Source organism: Notamacropus eugenii, chromosome 5 (genome assembly GCF_028372415.1).
Source record: "Notamacropus eugenii isolate mMacEug1 chromosome 5, mMacEug1.pri_v2, whole genome shotgun sequence".
NCBI classification, from domain to species: domain Eukaryota; kingdom Metazoa; phylum Chordata; class Mammalia; order Diprotodontia; family Macropodidae; genus Notamacropus; species Notamacropus eugenii.
Window position 1 is genome coordinate 280,164,861 of NC_092876.1, and position 25,032 is coordinate 280,189,892.

The following is a 25,032-nucleotide window of genomic DNA, read 5'->3' on the forward strand; positions in this document are numbered from 1 at the left end:
AGACCAAAGCATGCAAACAGAAGAAAACAAAATCAAAGCTCCTCCATCCAAAGCCTCCAAGAAAAATATGAATTGGTCTCAGGCCATGGAAGAGCTCAAAAAGGATTTTGAAAATCAAGTAAGAGAAGCAGAGTAAAAATTGGGAAGAGAAATCAGAGTGATGCAAGAAAATCATGAAAAACAAGTCAACTGCTTGTTAAAGCAGACCCAAAAAAATGCTGAAGAAAATAACACTGTAAAAAACAGATTAACCCAAATGACAAAAGAGATCCAAAAAGCCAATGAAGAGAAGAATGCCCCAAAAAGCAGAACTGGCCAGATGGAAAAGGAGATCCAAAAGCTCACTGAAGAAAATAATTCCTTAAAGATTAGAATGGAACAGATGGAAGCTAATGACTTTATGAAAAATCAAGAAATTATCAAATAAAACCAAAGGAATGAAAAAATAGCAGACAATGTGAAATATCTCATTGGAAAAACAACTGACCTGGAAAATAGATCCAGGAGAGATAATTTAAAAATTATGGGATTACCTGAAAGCCATGATCAAAAAAGAGCCTAGACATTATCTTTCATGAAATTATCAAGGAAAACTGCCCTGATATTCTAGAACCAGAAAGTAAAAGAAATGTTGAAAGAATGCACCAATCACCTGAAAGAGATCTGAAAAGGAAAACTCCTATGAATATTGTAGCCAAATTCCAGAGTTCCCAGGTCAAGGAGAAAATATTGCAAGCAGCCAGAAAGAAATAATTCAAGTATTGTGGAAATACGAGGATAACACAAGATCTAGCAACTTCTACATTAAGGGATCGAAGGGCTTGGAATATGATATTCCAGAAGTCAAAGGAGCTAGGATTAAAACCAAAAATCACTTACCCAGCAAAACTGAGTATAATACCTCAGGGGAAAAAATGGTCATTCAATGAAATAGAGGACTTTCAATCATTTTTGATGCAAAGATCAGAGCTGAATAGAAAATCTGACTTTCAAACACAAGAATCAAGAGAAGCATGAAAAGGTAAACAGGAAAGAGAAACCATAAGGAACTTACTAAAGTTGAACTGTTTACATTCCTACATGGAAAGATAATATTTGTAACTTGAGACTTTTCTCGATATTTGAGTAGTTGGAGGGATTATATACATATAGACAGAGGGCACAGGGTGAGTTGAATTGGAAGGAATGATATCTAAAAAATAAAATCAAGGAGTGAGAGAGGAACATATAGGGAGGAGAAAGGGAGAAATGGAATGGGGCAAATTATCTCTCATAAAAGAGGCAAGAAAAAGTTTTTTCAATAGAAGGGAAAAGGGGGGATGTGAGAGGGAAAAAGTGAAGCTTACTCTCATCACATTTGGCTTAAGGAGGGACTAACATGCACACTCAATTTGGTATGAAAATCTATCTTACACTACAGGAAAGTAGGGGAGAAGAGGATAAGTGGAGTGTGTGTGAGGGGAATGACAGAAGGGAGGGCAAATGGGAGGAAGGGATAATTAGAAGTAAACACTTTTGGGGAGGGACAAGGTCAAAAGAGAGGATAGAATAAATGGGGGGGCAGGATAGGACAGAAGGAAATATAGTTAGTCTTTCACAACATGACTTTCATGAAAGTCTTTCACATAATTACACATGTATAACCTATCTTGAATTACTTGCCTTCTCAGTGGGGATGGGTGGGGAGGGAGGATGGGAGAGAAGTTGGAACTCAAAGTTTAAAAACAAATGTTAAAAATTGTTTTTACATGCAACTGGGAAATAAGGAATATAGGTAATGGGGTACAGAAATCTATCTTGCCCTACAAGAACATAGAGGAGATGGGAATAAGGGAAGGGAGGGCAGATTAGGGGAAGGGGTAATCAGAATGCAAGGTGTCTTGGGGTGGGAAAGGGGAAAGATGAGGAGAAAATTTGGAACTCAAAATCTTATGGAAATGAATGTTGAAAACTAAAAATAAATAAATAAATTTTCGAAAAAAGGAATGTGTTAGTGGTATGTCATTGTGGGAGGGGAGAGGGGAGGTTGGGGAGATGAAAGGACAGATTTACCTTTTTGTTCAATTCAAGCTATTATTAAAATTAGTCTTTGTTGTAAAAAAAAAACAAAACAAAACAGACCCTGTTTTTGATACCTTTTTGTATCCCTGACACTTGGCATAGAGTCTGACGCTTAGTAGGCACTTACTAAATGCTTATTGACAGGGTGATTGATCATGCCACTCATCTTGCTCAAGAAGCCCTATTATCTCCTATGATAAAAGATAAATTGCTTTGTTTGACATTTAAAGCCCTTCACAATCTGGTTCCAAGCTAATTAAATTTCGCATTATTCTCCCTCATGCTATCAACCTATATTCCAATCAGATTAGTTTACTTTTAGGGTCAGAAGAAGCTTGTATTTTACATTTACTTAATGTGTTCATGCTGTTTTCCCCTAGTAGAAGGTAAGCTCCTTGAGATCAGAATCTTTTTAATGCTTTTATACCTTCAGGGCCTAACACTGTGCCCAGCACTTAGTAGGTAATTAATAAATGCCAGGGGAATTGAATTGAATTGGGACAAGCGAAAGGAGATATCTAATTAGCCAATGATTAAGAAGGAATTTAACTCTAAAAAATAGGAAAAAGAAAAGACATTGATTCTTATTATAACTATTTGTTATAACTATTTGTTAGAAAAATTTAACTAATATAAAAAGTTGCCAAAAAAAGACCAAAGAAACCTAGAAAAATTCTTTAACCAGCAAACACTTAACAAGCAGAGACAGGGCAGCCAACAGCAAACACATTTAGAGTACAAACTCATTTGCAAAACATTACAGAAGATTAAAAACAGAATCACTTCAAAAACAAACAAATAAACAACAAAAGGCAATGGAGAGGGAAAGGATCCTAAGAAAAAAATGGAACATGAGCCAGTCAAACTAAATTATAGCCAAGACAGAACAACAAGTCAGCTAGTGTTTCTACAGAAATTCACTTTCATCATCCCATGCCTAGGGCAGAGGCAGTAGGTACTCAATCAATGGTATCTGAAGCAGCAAAAATGACACCTAAGAAGATGACATCAGAAAGAGATTATCCCTAACCAAATCACATACTGGGGAATCCATGCTGGAGGGGCTACCATTGCAAAGATAGTCAAGGACCCATTAAAAAAAAAATATCTCAAAGAAGGGAAGATTCTAAAGGGATGGAAAAGATTACAAACATCGGTTTTCATTTTTTTAAAAAGGGTGACTGAAAAGACATCAGAAACTACCATTCCAATGAGTACTTTGGCACTGCTAGAGCATCTTTATGAAAATGGTCCACATGTGGACTAAGGGTATCCTTGGGTGAAAGCATGAGAAGGGAACAGTCAAGCTTTCATAGATGATCATCTACAACACAGCACATTTCCGTAGTAACACAGCTGACTGAGAGAAAGAAAGCACACAAGATCTTCTTGTGTTTACTGCGTGATGATTACAAAAAACCATTTAACTCAGTGGAGTAAAACACAGCCTTGGGGAGTCTCTTCCTACAAGGGCTCCCATGCATATGACTACAATTGATTCCATGATAGATGCAAGCATCAAGATAATCTTGTTCAACAAGAAGTCATCCAACAACATCAAGTGAAGAATAAAAAAGCCAGATAGACACTTGTTTGCCAAAGACATTCACTGATGTCAGGGAGGATTCCTCCTGGTATTGTCATCCAAAAGGAAGATTAATTCCCTTAAGATGGTGAAGTTTTCCAAACACTCCTGATTGCAGATGACATGAAAGTGACTGCATCAAGTGCTAGACCACTCCAAAACTCCTCGGAAATATTCAGAGTCACTTAAAAGAGAGCAACCTTAGCAATCCACAGAGAAAAAACCAAATGGATGAAGAATGGCCATTGCCCAGACTATGACAAATGGTTGGATGCAAACCCCAGTGAGTCTTGTGTGTATGTGTGTGTGTGTGTGTGTGTGTGTGTGTGTGTGTGTGTGTGTGTGTGTGTGTGTGTGTGGTCACATGCACAGATAGACAATGAACAGGGCCCAGAATTGAAAAGGAATAGGAAATAGGGGTGAATAACATTTTTTCATTCATGTCTGACTCTTTATGACCCCATTTGGGGTTTTTTGGGCACAGATACTGGAGTGGTTTGCTTTTTCCTTCTCCAGTGTATCCCCATTTTACAGATCAGGAAACTGCAACAAATAGGGTTAAATAACTTGCCCAAGGTCACATAGCGAGTAAGTGTCTGAGGCCAGATTTGAACTCATGAAGATGGAATCTGTCTGACCCCAGGCATAGCAATCTACCCACCTACCATTTAGGAAACTGCAGCTTTTTCACTAATCCCAAGCTGCTCCATGAAAGAAAAGCTCATCTTTTTAAACATCATCACCATTATTTTGACAAGGTAAAAGAGGCCGTTCTCTACCTCATTTCTTACCTAGTCTTAATCACTGAATGGATGTTGCCTCAGTCAAACTGAGATCTGTTTAAAGACCTTAGCTTAAAAAGACCAAGGTATCCCCTAGTATCCAGGGCCATCTCCAGTCTTCCTGATCCACATCTAGCCATTGGACTCAGATGGAGGAGAAAACGAGGCTGGTGACTTTGCACAGTCCTCCCTCACTAAACCCAATTCATTTGCATGTCATGGCATCACCTCCTTGAGGCCAAGGTCCTCTTCAAAAATGAAGGATTCTATTCATCACTAGGAGAGTAACAGAGTTTAAAAAGATATGTTTTTGATGCCACCACGTAGCACTGTAAAGATAACACATGGATGTCAGAAGAATCAAAATTGCAGGAACTAAATGTGAGGGGAGGGGCCAAGAAGTTGGCTGTGGGAGGTTGGCTGTGGATTAGAGTCAGAGATGACTCACACACAAGAAATGGTACAAATGATACCACTAAGGACAAAACAAGTAGAGAAGAGCGGATGTTGTACTAGTATCCACAAAGTATTTGGAAAAGAGGGAGGAAGGCCTCCTCCATGTTGGGGAGGTCCTTCATGGAAAGAGGTGGACATGCATCACCAAGGATGAAAAGCTGCTCATGAGTTGTGACCTATATAGTCAAAAAGGGCACGCTTTCCAATGGGATCATGGAGCCATTGAAAGATGGTTAGAGACACAAAACTTCCCAACTAGTGTGAGATCATGAAATGGACAAACCATGCTCCTAAGCCTCATTCATGAGGTTTGACTGAGTTTGTGGCTCTCCCCACTGGGCATCAGAACTGTACAGGGCTAAGGCAAATCTAGAGGACTGGCTGATAATAATGATGATGATAACATTTAATATTTGAAAAAGGTTTATATCTATTATCTCACTCTATCTTCATGACAACCTTTGTTGTTGCTGTTCAGTCATTTCAGTTGTCTGACTCTTCATGACCCCGTTTGGGGTTTTCTTGGCAGAGATACAAGAGTGGTTTGCCTTTTCCTTTTCAGCTCATTTTACAGATGAAGAAACTGAGGCAAATGGGATTAAATGACTTACCCAGGGTCACACAGCGAGTAAGTGTCTGAGGCCAGATTTGAATTCGGGAAGACAAGTCTTCCTGACTCCAGGCCTGGCATTCTACTTACCGTGCTGCCTAGCTGCCCCAACAACCCTGTGAGGTAGGTGTTATTATCATCCTCACTTTACAGATGAAAAACCTGAGGCTGAGAGAGGACAAGGGACTTGGCCAGGGTCACACAGCTAGTAAGTAGATGGGGCAGAATTTGAATTCAGGTATTCCTGACACTAGCCGCTACACCACTTAGCTGCCTCTGAGTTTACCTACTGCGTACTTCCAACTTTCCCTCCTTAAGCAAACTCTGAAGACGGGAAGATGAACTGAAATCACAGGGAGTTCACAAGGAAGAAATCAGAGAAAAGGGGACAGCCAGATCACTCCCAGTCATTCCCAAACTTGCCTGCTGAGCTGCAAGGTCCTTCCTGCCCACCTCTTCTACGTCACGGTTCTCCTTTGCGTAATTCCCTCACCTTCTTGCTCAGCAAATCTGCTCCCTTCTCATATACAGCTCTTTTTCTCTCAGCCCAGGTCATGCTCTTTCTACTGCCTCTCCACCAAGTCACAGCTCTCACCTCCTGCAAAGTCTTGTTCAGCCTTCATCTCTACTTGGAGGGGCTGCTTGGTGGTGCAATGGATAGTGCCCTGAGCTTGGAGCCAGGAAGATCAGCATTCAAATTTGACTTCAGAGTCTTACTAGCTATATGACCTTAGCTGGACAAGTCACTTAACCCTGTTTGGCTCAGCTTTTCATTTGTAAAATGGGGACACACCAGTCAAGGAAATGGCAAATCACTCCAGTATCTTTGCCAAGAAAACTCCAAAGACTGTGTCCATGGGTTCATGTAGCACATGAACATGAACAACTTTTCTTAAGAAGCTTTCTCTAGATTAACCTCCTTTCAAGGGCAACATAAGAACTGAGACAGAATCTTTGATCCTCTGAAAATGAAGAATAAATAAGCACCACCTCTTTCCCTCTATCCCCTGACCTAGCTTTCTCCATTACTTTATACCATGGAAGCGCTTAGGTCTTCCTCGGCTGCCTATTGCTGCTTAGGTCTCTCAGTGTTTGTGCCTTGTCTCCCACTAGACTGAGAGAGAACGACCAGACTTTTTCCCAGCCCTAGTCTCTCTCCTCAACTCCAGTCATACATCACCAATCACCTCTTGGACATCTTGAACTGGATGCCCCAAAGGCACTTCAAAGTTAAAATGTCCAAAACAAAATTCATTTCGCCCTAAACACTTCCTTTTCTAGATCGGCTAGTACTGGGCATCACAATCTTCCCAGTCACCCAGGTTCGTCATCCTCAACTCCTCCCTCTCAGCCCTCCTATCTAATCTGATGCCAAAGCTCATCATTTCTACCTTCACAATATCTTATTCATGGTCCCTTTGCTCTCCTTACACAGTCACCCCCTAGCTCTGGCCTCACCCCCTCTCACCTGGCCTCTGGCAACAGCCTTCTAACCAGTCTCCTCATCATAAATCTCTCCCTGAACAGATCCATCGTTCCATCGGGGGCCAAGGTGACTCTTCTAAGTGGGAGGATTGACTTCCTGCTCAGAGCTCCAGCAGTCCTCCATGACCTCCAGAGTTAAATAAAACTCTTCTGTTTGGCATGTAATGCCCTTCACAAACTGACCCCTTTTCACCTTTGCATTATTCTCATGCCTCAGTCCCCTCTACACATTCCAGAGTTCACTGGCCTACCTGCAGCTCCTCTCTCCATACCTTTGCATCAGCTGCCCCCTCACTCCCACCTCTTGGTTTCTCTGACTTCTTCCAAGACTCTGCTCAAACTTCACACTCTCCACAAGGTCTTTCTATGCCCTATAGCTCCTCACATCTCCTCCTTTTGGATGACTTGCCATCTACTTAGTATGTGTGCATCTAATACGTGCCTAGTTCCTTACATAGTCTTCTCTATTAGAATGTGAGCTCCTTTAGGACAGGGACCATGTTTTTCCCTTCCTTGGTATCCCTAGAATTTAGCATATGCCTCATATACAGTAAGTGCTTAATAAATGTTCACTGACTGGCTCTCTGCCCACTCTCAATCCATTTGCCCAGGGCAGGGCTCCACATCCACTAAAAGCTCAGACAGGGCAGAGGCTGACTTGATTTCTCCCTGAGAAGGCAGGGGCCCTGGGGAAAAGGGTTTCAAGTTGGGAAGCGGGGGGGGGGGGATTGTGGGGGTCCCACCTTTCTCTTGGCAATGCTCCGATGCAGCTCTGCCCTGCTGTGGAGCAGTCCCTGGCTAGCCAGTTCCCGCTCCTCCTCCAAGCGGCTTTCCTTCTCCAGCTGCTGGAATTCCAGGTCTTCAAAGAGTTTCGTCTCTGTCTCCAGAGCCTCTGCTTCCTTTGATAACAATGGTTGTGAAGAGGTTGGGACTCAGTCGTCATCCACTGTGCCAGTCTGGGGCCTAGTGGGCCAGACTGCCAGGGAGGCAGAAATACAAGGGCCACAAACAGGTGTTCTATGTAGCAAGATGTTTCTGGGATTGGGGAGGAAAAAACACTCCACCCACCCTCCCCTGGGCACAGCTCTACCCTCATGCCCCTTTGTTTGGTACCAAAAGGGCATCTTGGAGCCCATGCCAAAGGTGGCAGGAAGTACAAAAAAACATAACTGTATAAAGGGGCCAATTCCGTGCCCCCTCCTCTGCAGAGCCCTCGAAGGGAGGCTCATCCGATGTACTGCCATCCTGCCCAATGGCAACGTCCACTCTGCTCTCTTCTCTGCTTGAGGGACGGTCCCTGGGGGCAGCTCCAAGACCATGGCAGGGGAGTCAGGATAGGGGCTAGTGGTTTGTGAAACTGACCCTTCTCAGCTGCTCCTGTAACTGTTCCCGAACAGACTCGGGGCAGTTATCGAGCTGGGTCTTGAGCTCGTCATACAGCGCCTGGCGGGCCTCCAGTTCACTCCGTCCCACGGCCAGCTCCACCCTCTCCTGGAGGGAGGTGGGGGGGAAGGGGTACACAACACAAAAAGGGGAGAAACAGAACACACACTTCTAACTCCATGCCATGCGACTGGGGATGGGAAAAGGAAAGGGGCAGATGAGGGGAGGGAAGTGGAGAAAGAGAGGAGGAGGATGGGAGGGAGGGAAAGAGAAAGAAGGGAGATGGGATGACAGAGAAAAAGAAAGATGAAAGGATGGAAAGAGGAGCGAGGAAGAAGGAGGAAAGAGAAATAAAGAAGAAGGGAAGGAGATAAGGAGAGTCCAGGTGGGGACCAGGGCAGAGAAAAAATGATGAGAAGGGAAAAGGTGGGGAATTGTGGATCAGGGCAGAAAAAGGAATGTAGAGGAGTGGAGAAAGAAGGGACTTAGGCTTTGGTCTCAGGAGGTTCCCAGAATTGGAAAATTTTGTGGGTCCTATGTTGATGCCAACAGGTTGGTTTTTCTGCCAAACCAGCTGGGGCCATGGTTTGTTCCATATTACAAATGAGGAGATTTGGGTTCCCTCCCACCTTCCCACCCACCAGTACCCAGAGACCAAAGTCTAACCTGGAAAAGGGGCTGAAATTAGTGGCTGTATGTGTGGAGGGGGAGGGGAAGCTGAGGATATTAATGCAGCAGCTGACACAGAGGAGGGGACCCCAGCACCCTCTCCTCTCTCCACCCTCCCACACCCACCCCTCCTCAGCCTTCTTTTCCCTCCCACCCAGGATGTAGAGAGATGCTGGCATCTGAGGTCTGAACCATGGGCTGGGCTGAGGACTACAATTAGTGTGACCGTCGCCATGGTAATCAGAGCCCCAGGAATGGGTAAGGGGAGGAGGGTGGATGGCTCAGTCTGGGGAGAGATGACACCTTTAGGGGTGGGGGTGGGAAAAGAGGGGAGGAGTTGGTGAGTCACCCCATGGGAAAGGATGGGCAGAGGAGAAACCGTTATTATTGACTCCCAAGCCTGGGAGCCTGGGTTGGAAGAAAAGAGTTCATTAAGGCTAATCAGCCAGCCCCTGCATGGCTGAAAAGACCCTCTGAATAATCCCAGGTAGAAGGCAAGTCAGGTGGAGACCCAACAGAACCTTTCTAAGAGGCTGGACATTAAATCCTAAGTAGTACCAGCTTTAAGTCTGAAATGCCAAATAAATCAAAGCTTGGAATGTAGGCTCAAGGCTGCCAAGGAGGCTTGGGGCACACAGCTCCTCCTCCTCCTCCTCCCAGGAAGCACTGTCCTCCCCTGCCTACAAGCTCTTGGGGCACAGTTTGCCCTCTCTTTGGGGCTTAGTCTTTTAATGTTCTCTGTGGCTCAAGTTGGGTACCAACTTTTCTAGAGCATCTGCCTCCCCAGCTCCATCCTTGGGGACTTGCTCTTTGCCCTAATGGCTTAAATGCCCAGTTCTGGGCATGGCACCAAAAAGAGGGTCTAGTGCTGGGATTCTTAATCTAGGGGCCGTGAACTTGGAGTTTAGTGTTTTGGTAGCTTTCCTGCATTTAAAATCATGGTCCTTCCAAGGGATCCATGATGCCAGAAAGGCTCAGTGCCTCTGGATTAGGGAAAAACCATTACCAGGATGGCAGGTGACTCTCTGCCCGTCCTCGGAACATGGTCAGTCTGGGGTGGGCTGATTGTTTCTCCTCCCTCCGGAACAATTCTCACTGCTCTTGACTACCACTGCTAACAGATTTCCCTGTTCTCCCTGATCCCCGGTTGGTCCATATTGTTTTGCATCTCTAATGCTGAGATCATGTAATGATATATATCCCACTTATTTCTGTTTGTTCCATATTTCCCACTACCCCCCACTCAACTGTCAGTTCCATAAAGGCACAAATGGAGTCTTCTCCAAACTTTGCATTTCCTCCACATACACAGTGCCTGGCACAGTTCTCTGCAGAATAAGCCCTTAGGTACCTCGGAGTTCCTGATGGTGATTAGGCTAAGATGTAGTTTACTTCAAGGCCCTTCTATAGGTACATCCCCCCACACTATACCTCCTCGGTGCCCCACAGAAGAGCATCTGAGTTATACTTTCCACCCCTTGTTCCCTTTTCTGATTAGGGGCTCCGGGGTCCCACGCCAAGAAGAGAAGGAAACAGAATTAGAGGGGAGAGGTCAGGGGCACACAGGTGCCCATGGAGTTAGTGCAGAAATGGGCAAAGCCAGGAAGCTGCCCTAGGGGCAGTGGACAAAACTCCTACCTAGGGCAGCAATGGCAGTTAGGACGGCATGCGGAGGGCCTGTGGAGGGCCCATGACAATTATTAGAGAAGGTGTTAGTGCAGGCCTGGCTGGCAAGCATGGGATTAATCTGGCACAGACTTTGGGAGTGTGGTTTGGGGGACCCAGAGCCCAATGCTCCAAAAAGAAAAAAATAATCAAAGGAAAAAAGTTTCTCAAATAAGGAGAGGAAGAGGAAAAAGACTTGCAAAAATTCCAGGAGGGGTAAAGATCCTCATAAAAATAATGTCAGATCCAGAAACAAATGCCCCCTCTTCACTTCAGAGCCCTTGGCACGATGTTGGGCTCTTCAGGCTCAGCTGGCATGGCACCTGTGAGACGGAGTGGCCCTGCAGGCTGGCACAAGATCTGAAAAGTTCAGGGGCAGAAAGCTGGGACTATCTGGGATGGGGAAAACTGCCTATTCCAGAGGACAGGCACCAGGGTATAGTGGGGACACAAAAGGACAGGGGCCAAGGAGGCAACATGGGTTGGTCATTTTCTGAGAGCTGGGTCCATATTACCCAGGTGTGGACATGAATAGGGCTTTGTCCACTAGGGCACTAGGCACTAGGGCTGGGTCATACAGAATTTCAGCCAACCGAGGGGGGACATCGAAAACCAAATTACTCCTCTGTTCCACTGGTGTTTCCCTTACCGAAAAGGGGTCTCTAGACCTTTGCAAAGGATAAGCCCAGGTACTTATTAAGTGCCCAGGGGAAGCCGGCATTGGCAAAATCCCTGACACCCAGAGGCAGCAGAGAGAGACCTAGAGAGAGGAGAGGCCCAGATACCAGCCCAGCACCCTGACAGTGCCCCTGCCCAAGCTGGCATCCCCCACAGGGACAAGGCTCCATGACTTATGAGGGTGGCATAGAGAAGCCCCATCCCCAGTAGACAGGGTGATAGCGACACCATTTCCACTTCTCACAGGCAGTGAGTGCCTCAGAAGCAGCTGAGGTGCTGACTGGCGGGTTACCTTGTCCCTCTCCTTCTGCATGCCCGCCTCCAGCACCAGCATCTTCTCCTGCACCTGGTCCACAGCCTTCTGCTCCTTCTGCAGCAGTGCCCGCTCTGCCTCCCGTTCCCCCTGAAGCAGGGCTCGTTCCATCTCAGCCTGTGGGCACAGTCCGGGGTCTGTGTCACAACGGGGGGCAGGAGGGTGGCGAGTCCTTTCAAAGGCCACCAGTCTGTTCTGTACGCGCACTCACCTCTCTTGCCGATTCCTGCAGTTGGTGTTCCAGCTCCTTTACTCTGCCCTTGAGTTGCTCCACACGCCCAAGTGCCTTTGCCCGCTCCTCCTCCAGGGCCAACACCTCACCCTGGAGCTTGGAGCCTGGAGCATCTTCATGCTGCAGAACAGAGAAGCTGTAACACTTAGAGGGACTGGGCCAAACCTTGGGCCTCCTCTGGAGTGTCAGACTGGAAGACGGTGAGGAGAAAATAGTCATCTGCACCACCCTCCTCCTATTTCCCCACCCAAGGGACCCCACAGAAAAAGCTGACTCATTTAAAGTGAGTAATGATTTATAGTAGAAATGCCAAGCCTAGGTGGGGCCTCAAGGCCAAAGTTGGGGGAGGGGGTCATAAAAAGTTTATGGTCTATGAAACCTGGAAACCTATCCCCCAAGCCACTTCTCCACCCTCCTCCTCATCTCATCTCCCTTCTCCTCCTCCCAGTATCCCAGCCCTCATCTCCAGCCTCCTTTTTCCTTACAATGAATCATCCCCAACCCCACTTCTCAACCCTATCACACTACCTCATCCCAAAGCCCCTCCCTACTTTGTAGAATCTAATTTCCCATCTCCAGGCCTGTCCTTTTCTTGTCTCCAGCCCTGGGAACTACCCCCCATTCCAAACTCCATTCCCCAAATCTCCTCCCTTCCTTGACTCCTTCCCATCACCTCCCATGCTATTTCTTGTCTGGACATCCCCAGATTCCCTCTCTGTCCTGCACTGCCTCTGACCCCAGACCTGGGACCCTCACCTCTTGCTGGGTGCTCTCAGTACTGCTACACTCCTCCTTGAGATTCTCCTCATCAGAGCGCTCCATACTCTCCCAGAGCCTCTGGGTGGCCCCAGTGGGCTCCTCAGGGCCCCGTCCGGAGGTCCCAGTTGCCCCAGGCAGGCTCCTGGAGGGCCTTCTGCCTGCTAGGGCCAAGGCCATGGCAGCTTCGCCGATGCTGGGCAGCTCCCCTACCTCAGAGCCCCCATCAGCCCGACTGTACTCAGCACACAAGTTCAGGATGGTCTCTAGACGCTGGCGTTCCTAGGGGGAGAGAGCAACGAAGACTAACAGCACAGCCCACCCGTCTCCAAACCTGACTGTGACTTCCACCTCCCAAACAATGAGAAAGCTTGGGTTGGAGCATCTGGGATTGGGTGAAACCTCAGGTGCCATCTAGTCCTTCTCTCCTCTGAGGCCAACCACCACAGAAGTGTGTGTGGCCTTGCAAGCCACCTCAACCGTCTGGGTCTCAGTTTCCTCATCTGTAAATGAGGGGGTGGAACTAGGTTGCCTCCAGGGTCCCTTCCAGCTCTCCACTGATGGAGAGTTCCTATGACCCTCCCCAAAGCTGGATCCACACTCTAGGCAGGGGGTGGAGAGGTCCAGAGGACAGGCTTACAGCTAAATCCTCCCAGTCTTCTCAACCTAAATCCAGAACTCTATCCACTCTGACTACTTCGCAACCACTCTCATGCCAATGGGGAAGGCTAACACACAATCCCATGAAGGAGCAAGGGATGGTTAACTCTTCTAGCACTGCCTAGGATACCGTGTTCTAAATCTGGTCTGTGTCTTAGGGTCCTTGGTCCTTCCCTCATCAGGTTCTACCTCCAAAAACTCCTGGGAGAATGGGAAAGGAGAAAGGAAGGACTGCACCCTAACATAGGCTGAGTAGCTAAAGGCACCTCCTTCTGCCTGTCCACATGGGCAGTCATCCCTCCCCACCCTTACCCTGGTTTCCTTTCACTTTTCGTTCTGCACCCCAATGGGACACTCGGACATGCTAACAGTAACATGTGTAAAATACAGAGACACACAGACAGGTACATGTGCATAGACCAAGAGATATACAAAACACATAAAGGTAGGGATACAGCTTTGTCTTCTCTTTCTTATCTTAGCCCCAAATCAACATGAGCCTTGGGCACCATGCCAATGGGTAGGGCTAACTCCCAATCCCTTTCTTGAAGCTGTTCCCAGGCCTAGGTCTTGTAGGTCATAGTATCATGGCCTGACCCTCTATCCTTGGCCCCTTAGTACCATCCCAGTCACCAGGATATAGGTACCATCTCTCCTCAGCAAGGGTTAAGGGCCAAATCATGCTCCTAAGATACCCATGTACACCATGGCATTCCCCCCAAGCAAGAGACTGAGTCCCACTCTCACCCCCAAAAGAACCCCTGGCCCTGTCAAAGTGCTTTGCTTCCTCTGAACCCCGAAAGCTCTGTTCCCCCTTCATCTCCCACCAGCCCAGACAAATATCTCACCTGACCTCCCTCCTGTTCTTTGCCCAGTTCCATGGCCAAAAAGACCCGGAACCCACGTCCCGCCACCCCAGGAGGCCGGGCTCTCTTTCTCCTCCCCTTGCCTCAGGACACAGATAAGCAGCTGCTACAGAGATGGGAGGGGCAGGCAGTTTCCAAGCCTTAAAGTGGCAGGTTGGGGCAGGTCAGGGCCTTTGCCATGAGGGAAGTAGGGGAAAAGAGAACTGGACCCACTACTCAGTTCCATAACCCACACTGACTATTATTCTCCCAAGACAGGGACATCCCAGGATCTAGTCTAGGCTACCAAGAAAAACTTAGGCAAGCCTCTCCTCGGGAGAGGGGGATTCTTTCCCAGATCTGAACAAAAATAGTGAGGGTGGGAAGGATGATAAAGAGAATCTGCCCTTCCTCCTTCATGTTCTCCCAGCTTTCCCTCAGCCCTCCCTTTCCCTGAGCTATCCTGGGAATCCCAGGCCCCCACCCAGCTCAGATGCCAGCTCAGAGACAGCTGCCCAGAGGCTTTTCCCATCCCCCAGAGTCCTCCACACGGGGAGAGAGACATATAGACCTGGCCTTAGGGGCCTGGCCTGGCCAAGAGTACCCTCTACTCTCTAAGCAAGCTCCCTTCTCAGATCATCTGGCCAGGAGAGCTACAAGACTTAGAAGTCTCTGATCCCAGTGTGGTCCCGGGCAATGGGCTGGATTGCGGGATGAGAGGTTAGCTGGGGACAGAGAGAGAAGTGTATCAATCACTGCTCCACAAAGCCCTTCATCGGTCCCGTTATCACTTTGGCAGAGCATTCTCTGCCCGGACAACTGGCTCATCACCTAAGTCCCCTTCTTGCCATAGAAGGGGAGGGGAACCCTAAGGGAGGAGAAGAAAGGAGAGGCGCCTGGACTCTGAGAGGTCCTCCCTTACTACTCCTCAATGATGATGTTAACAATAATAATAATATCTCATTTCAATAGTACTTTAAGGTTTAAAGTGCTTTCCTCATGATAACCCTCATGGCGGCCATTACTTTATTATTACACCTTGAGGCCATCTTGCTGATGGCCACGTGGCTAGTAATATTCCGAAATCATAAAGTTCTTTATAACTGTGAGTACAGATAACTCTTTGACCCTGGATAAGTCATCTGACCCAGAGGTGTCAAACACACAGCCCCCAGACAATACTCCTGGATAGACCCAGATCAAAATAAAGTATAACTGGAACTTATTTAACAAAATTAATAAAAATGTAAAATAATATAGATGATATTACGTTTTAAAACTAAATCAATATGCAGCCCACAGGGATCCTTAGTGCAAGGGAGAGTTTAACATCACTGATCCAATGCTTTTAGGTTCTTTATTTGTAACTGTGGATAAAAATGGAATCTACCTCACAGGCTCAAATGAAATAATGTACATGAAGTACTTTGCAAACCTTAAAGTACTATTTAAATTTATTTATTTAAATGTCAGATATTACTACTAGTAGTTATATTGTTATACTGTTATATCAGATGTCAAAGGAAAGATACGAACTCAGGTCTCCTGACTACCAAGTTTCCAAAGATCCTCACCAATCTCATTAAAATGGCATTCATGCTGGCGTAGTTAGAAGGAAAACAAAGGAAGGCAATAGGCTTTAAATAGAGGGAATACTGGACCAGAAGTCAGGAGAAATGAGTTCTAATTGTGTGTCTACCACTAACTAGCTGTGTGACTTTGGCTAAGTCACATCCCTTCTCTGGACCTTAGGTGCTCATCTGTAATAGTATCTCATTGTTTTAAGGTCTTTTTGATTTCTCTACCAGGCTTATATCCCAAGGTCTTTTTGATTTCTCTACCAGGCTTATATCCCATAGATAAGAAGAAAGTCCCCATATATTCCAAAATATTTGGAGCAACACTTTATGTGATAGCTAAGAATTAGAAACAAAGTAGATGTCCATCAATTGGGGAATGGCTAAACAAACTGTGGTATATGAATCTAATGGAATATGACTGTGCTGTGAGAAATGATGTGTGTCTATTGTGGGAGAACAGGTCAAGGGAGAGAATGGAATAAATGAAGGGCAGGATAGGACAGAAGGAAATGTGGTTAGTCTTTTACAGCATAAATATTATGGAAGTGCTTTGCATTGTTACACATGTATGACCTATATTGAATTGCTTGTTTTTTCAATGAGGGTGTGTGGGGAGAGAGGGAGAGAATATGGAACTCAAACCTTTAAGAATGGATGTTAAAAACTGTTTTAGCATGCAACCGGAAATTAAGCTATACAGGCAATGGAGTATAGAAATCTATTTTGCCCTACAGGAAAATAGAGGGGAAGGGGGATAAAGAAGGATGAGTAAGAGAAGGGAGGACAGACTGGAGGAAGGGATGGATGGGGTGCATACTGTCCTGGGGTGGGGGATGGGGAGAGATGGGGAGAAAATTTTGAATTCAAATTCTTGTGGAAGTGAATGTTAAGAACTGAAAATAAATAAATTACATATTTTTTAAAAAATGATGCGTGTGATGAATACAGAGAAGCATGGAAAGATTTGTATGAACTGATACAGAGTGCGGTAAGCAGAGCCAGGAAAACAACACACACAAGTACAACAATTTAAAGGGAGACAACCACCTCACACCAAAAAATCAAAAGTGAATTAACAAATTTATAAAGATCAAGCATGACTCACATGAAGAGATATGAGGATGCCCTGAACCCATCTCTTCTGACTCTGCCTTGGGTACCTGGGTCTAAATCTCATCACTGTCTTATGACTCCCAGTCTTTCCCCCATCAGATATCCAGGCGTTATTCACTGCACATGTTTTTGAACTTTTTCAGTGTATCAGTTGTGCTGACTTTTTTCCTCTTTAAAAGAAATACTAATTGTTATATGGAATGGTTCTCTGAGAGAGGGAGGGGGAAGGTTACTAGGAATACCTGCGATGATGTAAGAAACGGAAGACCCCATTTCAGACACCCAGCGGTCCCGGGCTCGGTCCCGGCTCGGTCCCGGCTCGGTCCCGGCTCGGTCCCGGCTCGGTCCCGGGGCGCCCCGCCCCACCGCACGCCCAGGCTCACTCACCAGCCGCTCCATCTCCTGCTCCCGGAGCCGCTCCTGCCTCTGGCGCCGGTGGTATTCCAGCAGGTCGTCCTCGTTGTCGCTGATTTCCGTGATACTGTTTTTTCTCTCCCGGAGAGCCGGCACCCGGAGCTCCCCGCTGGACAGCTTCCTCTGGGCCCGAGGACTCTGCCGGGGGGAGGCTCCCGTGAGGGAGCCCAGGCTGTAGGCTGGGCTCAGGCCGCCGCCAAAGCTGCCCTTCCGAGGCACCAGCGGCTCTCCAAGGGTAGGTGAGGGGCTCCTGGTCCGACGGCCCCGCCCACCCAGGGCGAGGGTGAAGTCTTCAGAGGAGGCTGCGTGTGCTGCCCAGCGGCGGGACCGGGGACTCTCAGCCACTTCCCTGGTCAACTTGGGGTCCGGAGTGGCTCGGGCAGGCATAGGTGAGAGTGGGGAGGCCCGCCGAGACAGGGACGGGCTCAGGGGTGGGAGCTCCCGCATGCTCTCCGGACCTCCCCGCCGGCCCAGGCGAGGACTCTCTGGTGGCTGCAGGGATCGGGTCCCCATCCCGTCTGAAAAGGTTCTGCCCACCAGCTGGCGTGAAGGACTGGCCGTCATTGCTCGCTCAGTGCCTGGCAGCTCCCGGAAAGGGCTGGGTGGCCGCTCCTGGAGGGTGCTGGCCTTGCTCCGAGGGGCAGGGATGGGAGGCTGGAACTTGGGACTGCCAGGAATGCTGGTGGACTGGCTTCGCACACTGCCGTCAGGGTATTCGCTAAGGCTGATGGCCACAACGGGCAGCGACACCCCCAGCCGTGGGTTCTCGGTGGCTTTGCGGGCCTCTGCCAGCACAGTAGCAGCAGGACTATCAGTCAGTAGACCTCGCCGCCCTGGGCTCGAAGGCCCTTCATGGATCCCTTTCCTGCCCAGCCGGGGGCTCTCTGAAGGGCGGGCACCACCGGGTCGGATCTGTGGGGGCTGTAAGGCCAGATGGTAGCTGGAGGAGCGGGCAGGGACCAAGGGGGGAATGGCCGGGCTTGGTTCCTGCCCTCCAGGTGAATGGCTGGCACAGCTGCCACTACTGGCGGGTGAGGAGAGAGGAGAAAAAGGGGGAGAGGTGTTCTCATAGCTGGAGCCCACAGACATGGCCCCTGGGCTAATAGGGGGTGAGAGAGTGTAGCGCCCACCATTGGAGAGCGGGGAGCTTGCAGGCACCTTCTTGCCAGGTGCCCCCGGCTCCTCCAGCACCAGGGAGTCCATGATGTCCTGTAGGTCCTTCTCAATGGAGCTCACCAGGGAGCTGTGGCTGGAGCAAGCAGCATGACCTCGGCTGGGGGGCTGAGGAGGATGGTTCCCATTCACCAGGCTCTCTGACTCAGCTAGGACAGAGCAGACCGAGTCACGTGGTAAGTCAGGCCTGAATCTCTTACTGGGTCCCGTTCCAGGTCTCTACGATCTAATCCACTTTCCCCTTCCTCTCCCGAAGCATACAACAGTCCCAGGTTCCAGGTTTTGATTCTAGCCATTTCTATGACTTCAGGCAAATGACGTAACCTGCCCTAGCCTCAGTTTCCTCATTTGTAAAGTGAGAACGTTGAACTGCATTATGTCTAAGGTTCTTTCCAGCCCTATCCTAATTCCCAGAGAACAGCAAGAAGTGGAGATCATGGAGGACTAAATGCTGAGCATTCCTGGGTCCTAGAACCTGTATCCTTACTCAACACCTCCCAGTGACTTGGTTTCCCCAACCTCACTTACCTTCCCTGCAATAAGGGTTTTTTGACAGTGTGCTATGGAGATGAGAGGAGTCTGTCAAGGAAACTAGGCCAGGCACCCAAAGGGGGCATAACCTGGCAAGGCCTAGGCTAGGAAACATCAAATATTTCCCCCATCCAATTCAGGGGAGCCCAAAGAGGAAAAAAAAAATCACCTGCCTCCCTCCACCCATCAAGGAGGAAGGGAAGGCTGGAGGTGGCCCCATCTGCAACCAATCAGGAGCACTTAGAGGCCAGAGGGGCGGGATCTAGTGCTAATGGCCAGTTCCTGGAAGCTAAAGCAGACATCTAGGTACAGCTCTGTGGCTCCAATTATCCCCATTAAACTGCTAGCCACAGGAGCTCTCCATTCCTGTCTTGCCTTGCCCCTCCTCTCCTCCCACTGCCACCCTGGCAGCTCTAGAGCCACTGCCTGCCTCAGTCAGACAGGCCTGCAGTGAGGCTGAAGGGCAGGGAAATGAAGGAGAGGAACTCTAGCACAATGCAGACCAGGAACCTGGTCCTATAAATCCCCAGGGAAGTAGAAAAAGTTGTGCTAATGAAGGCCAGAAAGGGAAGGAAGTCATCCCTATCACAAGTTTGGAAACCACCATCACGGAAACCCAAAGGTAGAGTGAAGGATCCAAGGGCAGAACAGCAGGCAAAGGGGAGTGGGCATTTTCCTAGGCACATGTGGCATCAGCCTTAGCCACCCAGATTATTCTTTGGTATTCACGTTCCCTCACATCTCCTACCTAGGCCTAATCTTACTAGTTATGGAAGCTATGCCCACTTATTCTTGGCTCCAACATTAAGTTTTCTCCTAAAGGTAATAACCATGGAAGGGTTGTGTGTGTCCAGTTAAAAAGAAAGCCAACAGTATCTCTTTCCCCACACCCTGTTAGCTGGATGGGGTTAGGGAGGTAGACCCAGGCCCCATGGGCAATTCCTATCTTCTCCTGCAAAAATCAATAATTCACACACTAGCCCCAGCTGCTGGACCGAGTCACTGGCTGGCAGAGCGGACTCCGGGGGTAGGGCATGAGGCAGAGAACTTCAGTGCTTGCCAGCAGGTAGGAACCAATCTAGCCAGTTTATGGGCATTTGATTGGCATAATCCTTGATCTTCTGCCTCTCCTCAGGCTACCAGAAAGAGTAAAGACAAGGCATTTCAACAGTGGCATAACTAAAGGGTTCAGGCCTGGATTCACATTGTGGGGAGTGAAGCTGGCAAAGCTCTTTTTTCTCCTAGGCACATGATCCCCAGGAAAACCTGATACCAGCCAATTGGCACTGCCCTGGATCTATCCCAGAGCCTCTGAGGCCTGGCTGGGTACTCAGTAGATGACAGGGAGCCAAACCCACTGTTTTGTCCTGTGCGGACACTCCAAGTGTGCTCAGCGTGGGAGGGGGCCCAGTGGTGGACACTAGGAGTCACTCTAACCCTAGCTCTTTGCCAGGCCAGGCAGACTTCATGGCTCTACCTTACTCTGCGGTACCTACCTAGGGCAGGGGTATAAGGTGCTCCAGGGCCCCTACCTCCGGACGGGATCATGCTTTTCATCCACTTGGCTTCTGCTGGGTGGTTAAATCGGAGGAAGGTGGATTGACCCAGGCACAACATGCAGCCTGTAGAAGAGGAGAAAACCAGAGTTCAGAACCAGGGATGTCTCTCTTTATTTGACATCCCCCCACAATGTGAACTTCCAAGCTAAGAGTCAGTCCTGGGAACCCAGAACACATACAGAAATTCATGTATTTGCTGCACCTTTCCTGACTTGCCCAGGGTCACCCAGCTAGTAAATGTCTGAGGCCAGATTTGAACCATGAAGATGAGTCTTCCTGACTCTAGGCGTTGTGGTGCCCTATCTGCTGTGCCACCTAGCTGCCCCTCACTTATTTATATGCCCTCAACTATAACAGATTCATGAGCAAAACTTCACCTGTGCCCATACAGGTGAGTCTTCCCCTCCCCCACAAATACATATCCATGCCTGTCATGTTGTGTAGTACATGAAAGGAGCACTGGACTAACAGGCAGAAGACCTGAGTTCTAGGCCCAGCTCTACCATTTAAAAAATCTGTGGCCTTGACCAAATCATGTCAGCTCTATAAACCTCAGTTTCTTTATCTGTAAAGCTGGGAAATTAGCCCTGCCTACATCACATAGTAGATGTGGGGTTCACATAAGATAAGCTTTGTGGACCAGAACAGGACTCTTCACCTTTTGTGAGTGACTGGACCCCTTTGGGAGTCTTGTGAAACCTATGGCCCGCTTCTCAGAATAATGTTGTTAAATGCATAAAATAAAATGGGATTACAAAAGAATCCAATTATATTGACATCAAAATATGAAGTAAATATTAAATTTAAATTTAAATATTAAAAACACAAGTTCCCAGACGCTAAACTAAAATCCACTTGTGATCCATGCAGTGCCACAGGGACGTATGTCCATATAAACATGCTTATAAGTACTCATATGCTTCCTTCTAGATGACAGTTTGAAAGTGGACCATTTACAGCTTGAGGGGGTAGGGATGGAATGAAGGGGGAACAAATGAAGAGTCAGTAGATCCTCCTGCTAAAATCTGTAGGCTCTGTTTCTAATTCTGCCCTTGACTGACAGTATGGCCCAGGCAGGATGTCAGTGAGACTTGGTTTCTTTCTAAATTAGAGAGAATCCTGATACCCAAGGATACTAGGGAAGAAGGTAAAGTAGTCTAGAACTAGGCTATTTACTGGCTATGTGACCTTTCACCTCAAAGGTCCTCAGCTACAAAACAAGGACCTTAAGGTCTCTTCCAGCCCTAACACTCTAAGCTTTGGTTCAGAAGATGCATTGTCAGGAGAGTAGCAAGGGCAAGAAGACATAGAGGAACCCCTGAACTGGAGTCACCCAAGTTGAGACCCCTTGACCCTGCCCTTACTAAGCCAGTCCCCAGCCTCAGAGTCTAACACATTCCTAGGCAGAAGCGCAAGCCTGGTCCTGCCCACATAGTCAAGGGAGTCGGAGCAGGAGCCAGGGAATGTAGCACCAAGGAGTGTGCACCAAAGCAGGTGTGCCTGCAGGCAACCGAGGCACGAGTTAGCAAATCTTTTTCCGCCTCCATCATTACCACTGTGCCAGCTGTCCTGTGGGCTCCCATTCACATAAGTTTCTGAGAGAGGTACCCTAGTAGGGAGAGGCAGAGAGGACAGGTGGTTCAGGGGATACCCTCAGTAGTCTGTGTAGATGCCACTACCCACTCTTTCCTCTGCCCACACAATCCCTCCATCCCCCACCAGCCTCCAGTCTGCCTAACCTGGTACCACCTGGCACCCCAAGCTGTATGCCAACATGCAGTTGAGGCTGGCAAGGAAAACCACATTCTTGGACGCTGAGACAGTTTTGCTCAGGCAGGCAGCAAGGGTAGGGGGCATCTCAGGCCACGTGTCTGGCCTGGCAATTCCCTCTGCCCTGCAGGGAAGGGAGCTGGTAGCTGCTGCTGTGTCTGGATGCCAGGGCCATGGGCAAAAAGCTGTAGAAGGAGCTTTTAGTTTTATCCTAATATCCTAGGGTGGTGGGTGATCAGTACCACTGACAATGGTACCACCTGCCTTATATACAAAAGGGTTTTCCTGTCCTCTTCCCTAGGGTAGAGAATATCAGAATGTGGCAACCTAGTATGGCCCCAAACTCTCCTGGTCTCCCAAGCCATGCTAGAATCAAGAATCCTAAAGAATGACAGGCAGCCATGCCACTGGTCACATGGAGCCAGTATGAGAATAATCATAACTTTACTAATCAGTACTAATACCAAGCCTAGCTATTTTGAGTTATCCAGTTCTTGCCCCACCCCCTGCCCCCCCTCACACACTTTACAGCTATACAACAAGTTAACTAATGAGCGGCTCTTAATAACTGGCCCAAGTTCCAAATGAACTGCCTAACCCCAAGAAAGGAGGGAAAAGGGGTGCTTAGAAAACGGTACAGTGTCCTGGTGGCGAGGGGTTAGAAAGGGTAGATATTGATGGCTCCTTAGCCTCCCCAGCCCACCCAAGGAGTAGGCAGACAGGGTGGGACCCCCACGATTGGATCCCACCCACTCCCTCCCTCCCTCCTCCCTCCAGCAGAGGGGGTGTGACCACATTTCCTCCAGGGCTATAAATAGGGGATGCCAGGCAGCGGGGTGAGGGCTGTATTAATAGAGTGGGAAGGAGGCTAGAAGGACAGAGGTGGTAGGCTCCAGACCAAATTAACTTTCTATTTGCACTTGGTGAGGGAGATCTGGAGCCCCGGTGGCTGCCTCTGCTCTGCCCCCAACCTGTCCCAGGGCTCATCTGAGCTTTGACTCGTTCTTTCTCTCTACTCTCTACTCCTAACCCATTTCTGTTTTCCCCAGGACTGTCTTCCTTCCCCACCAGGGAACCCAGGAAGAGTGTCACCCACCCACCAAAGGCAGAATCACGGACCCCAATGTGCTAAGGAGCCCAGCCATGACTCGGCTGGGTGCCAAAGTCGGGGGGCCGTATATTTGGAACAGGAGAGGAGGTACAAGAGGTGAGGGGAGTGAGTCTGCCTTGGAAAGGCACACAATACAGACTCTGTACACAGGGCTCTCACTCTGCCAGAGAGCAAGGCAGACGGGATGGTCCAAAGTGAGGCTGGAGCAGGGAACAGGAGAATGGAGGTGGCTTCGTAGTCCCTTTCTAACCTCCCACCAGAGACCCGTTCCCTACTCTCCACCCCCCACTCCCACTCCTATCCAGAACAGGACAAGGAGTTCAACAAAGCTGTCTTCGGCTCTCATTCCCAGCCCAACACACCGGCGAGGATCGCCCTCGGTCCGGGAGGGATAGAGAATGACTGAGGTTTGGTACGCGACCCGACAGTGCCGGTGGACCCACCGACCCACGCCGGGAGCCAGGGAGCCACGACAGCACCATCACCCCGAGGCAGTCCGCCCGGCGCTGGGCGAGCACACACACCCAGCTAAGAACAGCTGGAAGGGGAGGACCCCCGGCGGCTCCCGCAAACCCCGATCCCCCCCGCACGCAGCACGGTGTGCCTCCCAGTGCCCGGGCCACTCTCCCCGCCTCCGGCTCCCGGCCTCAGCTTGGCCCTGAGCCAGTAACTCACCAGCCGAGCCTGGACCTCCCTGAGCGCTCGGGCTCCAGCTCCAGCTCCGGCCGGGCCAGCCTCGGCCCGGCCCCGGGCTCCGGCTCCGGCTCCCGCTCCGGCTCCACAGCCCGGCCCGGGGCCTATTGAGGGGGCGGGCCCGACCTCCGGCACAGCCACTGGAGCGGACCGGGGCGGGGCCGGGGCCGGGCAACGGCTGGGGCCAGGGCCGGGGCTAGGGAGGTGGGGGGAAGAAGGGAGGAGGGACAAAGGAGGGAGGGGAAGAGGAAGTGATGGAGGACTGGGGAGGGGAGGAGAGGAGAGAGGGAGAGGACCAAGGGAGATGGATAAGGAGATGGATGGATGGGGGAGAGGGATAAAGCAAGAGCCCGACTCCCAAAGTCTGCGGGGGCAGAGGTGGAAAAGGGAGGAGGAGACGGGGGAAGGCGAGCCGCACCAAGCAGTCCTGAGAGGTGGTGGAAGGAGGAGGTGGCGGGGAGCTCCGAGGTAAGGGTGACAAGAGACTAGCAGCGTCTCCACCCACCACCCACCCTTCTCCAAGAAGCTGGAGAGAGAGGATTAGGAGTCAGGAGACCTGGTAGAAGGGCCTCACTCTGCCATTAACTTGTGTGTCCTTGCGCAACGGCTGCCTGCTTTTTCCCTCAAAGTAGCCTTGTGAGATAGGTCTTGAAACTATTATCCCCATTTTGCTGATGAAAAAAAAAAAAGAGAGAGAAGGAAGCGTGGTGCTTTAGAAAGAGCTGGATTCAGAGACTGAGGACTTGGGCTCAAACCTGGTTTCTGCTACTTACTAAATGACCAAAAGCAAATCACTTCTCTTCTCTGTGATTTCCTTGTCTCATCCTTAAGAGGAGAGGGTTGGTCAACTGGCCTGTGTGGTCCCTTCCAACTCCAAAGCAACGATCTCTATGGATCTCAGTCACAAA

The 25,032-nt window shown here is 49.0% G+C and overlaps 1 protein-coding gene across 20 annotated transcripts in view; it reads right to left on the reverse strand.

The window, feature by feature from the left end:
• The window catches only part of PHLDB1 (pleckstrin homology like domain family B member 1), a 65,840-nt gene that overhangs the window by 24,563 nt on the left and 16,245 nt on the right, over window positions 1-25,032 (reverse strand). For 10 of the 20 annotated variants that reach the window (XM_072613044.1, XM_072613042.1, XM_072613038.1 and 7 more), the window contains exons 5-11: window positions 20,488-20,613; window positions 17,261-18,609; window positions 12,676-12,957; window positions 11,899-12,039; window positions 11,667-11,804; window positions 8,342-8,470; window positions 7,723-7,878 (exon numbers count right to left, since the gene is read on the reverse strand). In XM_072613044.1, coding sequence (XP_072469145.1) covers window positions 7,723-7,878; window positions 8,342-8,470; window positions 11,667-11,804; window positions 11,899-12,039; window positions 12,676-12,957; window positions 17,261-18,609; window positions 20,488-20,613 — 2,321 coding nt within the window. Of the gene's footprint in view, window positions 1-7,722; window positions 7,879-8,341; window positions 8,471-11,666; window positions 11,805-11,898; window positions 12,040-12,675; window positions 12,958-17,260; window positions 18,610-20,487; window positions 20,614-24,106; window positions 24,258-25,032 lie in introns of those variants that run through there. The other 10 variants (XM_072613056.1, XM_072613055.1, XM_072613052.1 and 7 more) reach the window with 4 other exon arrangements.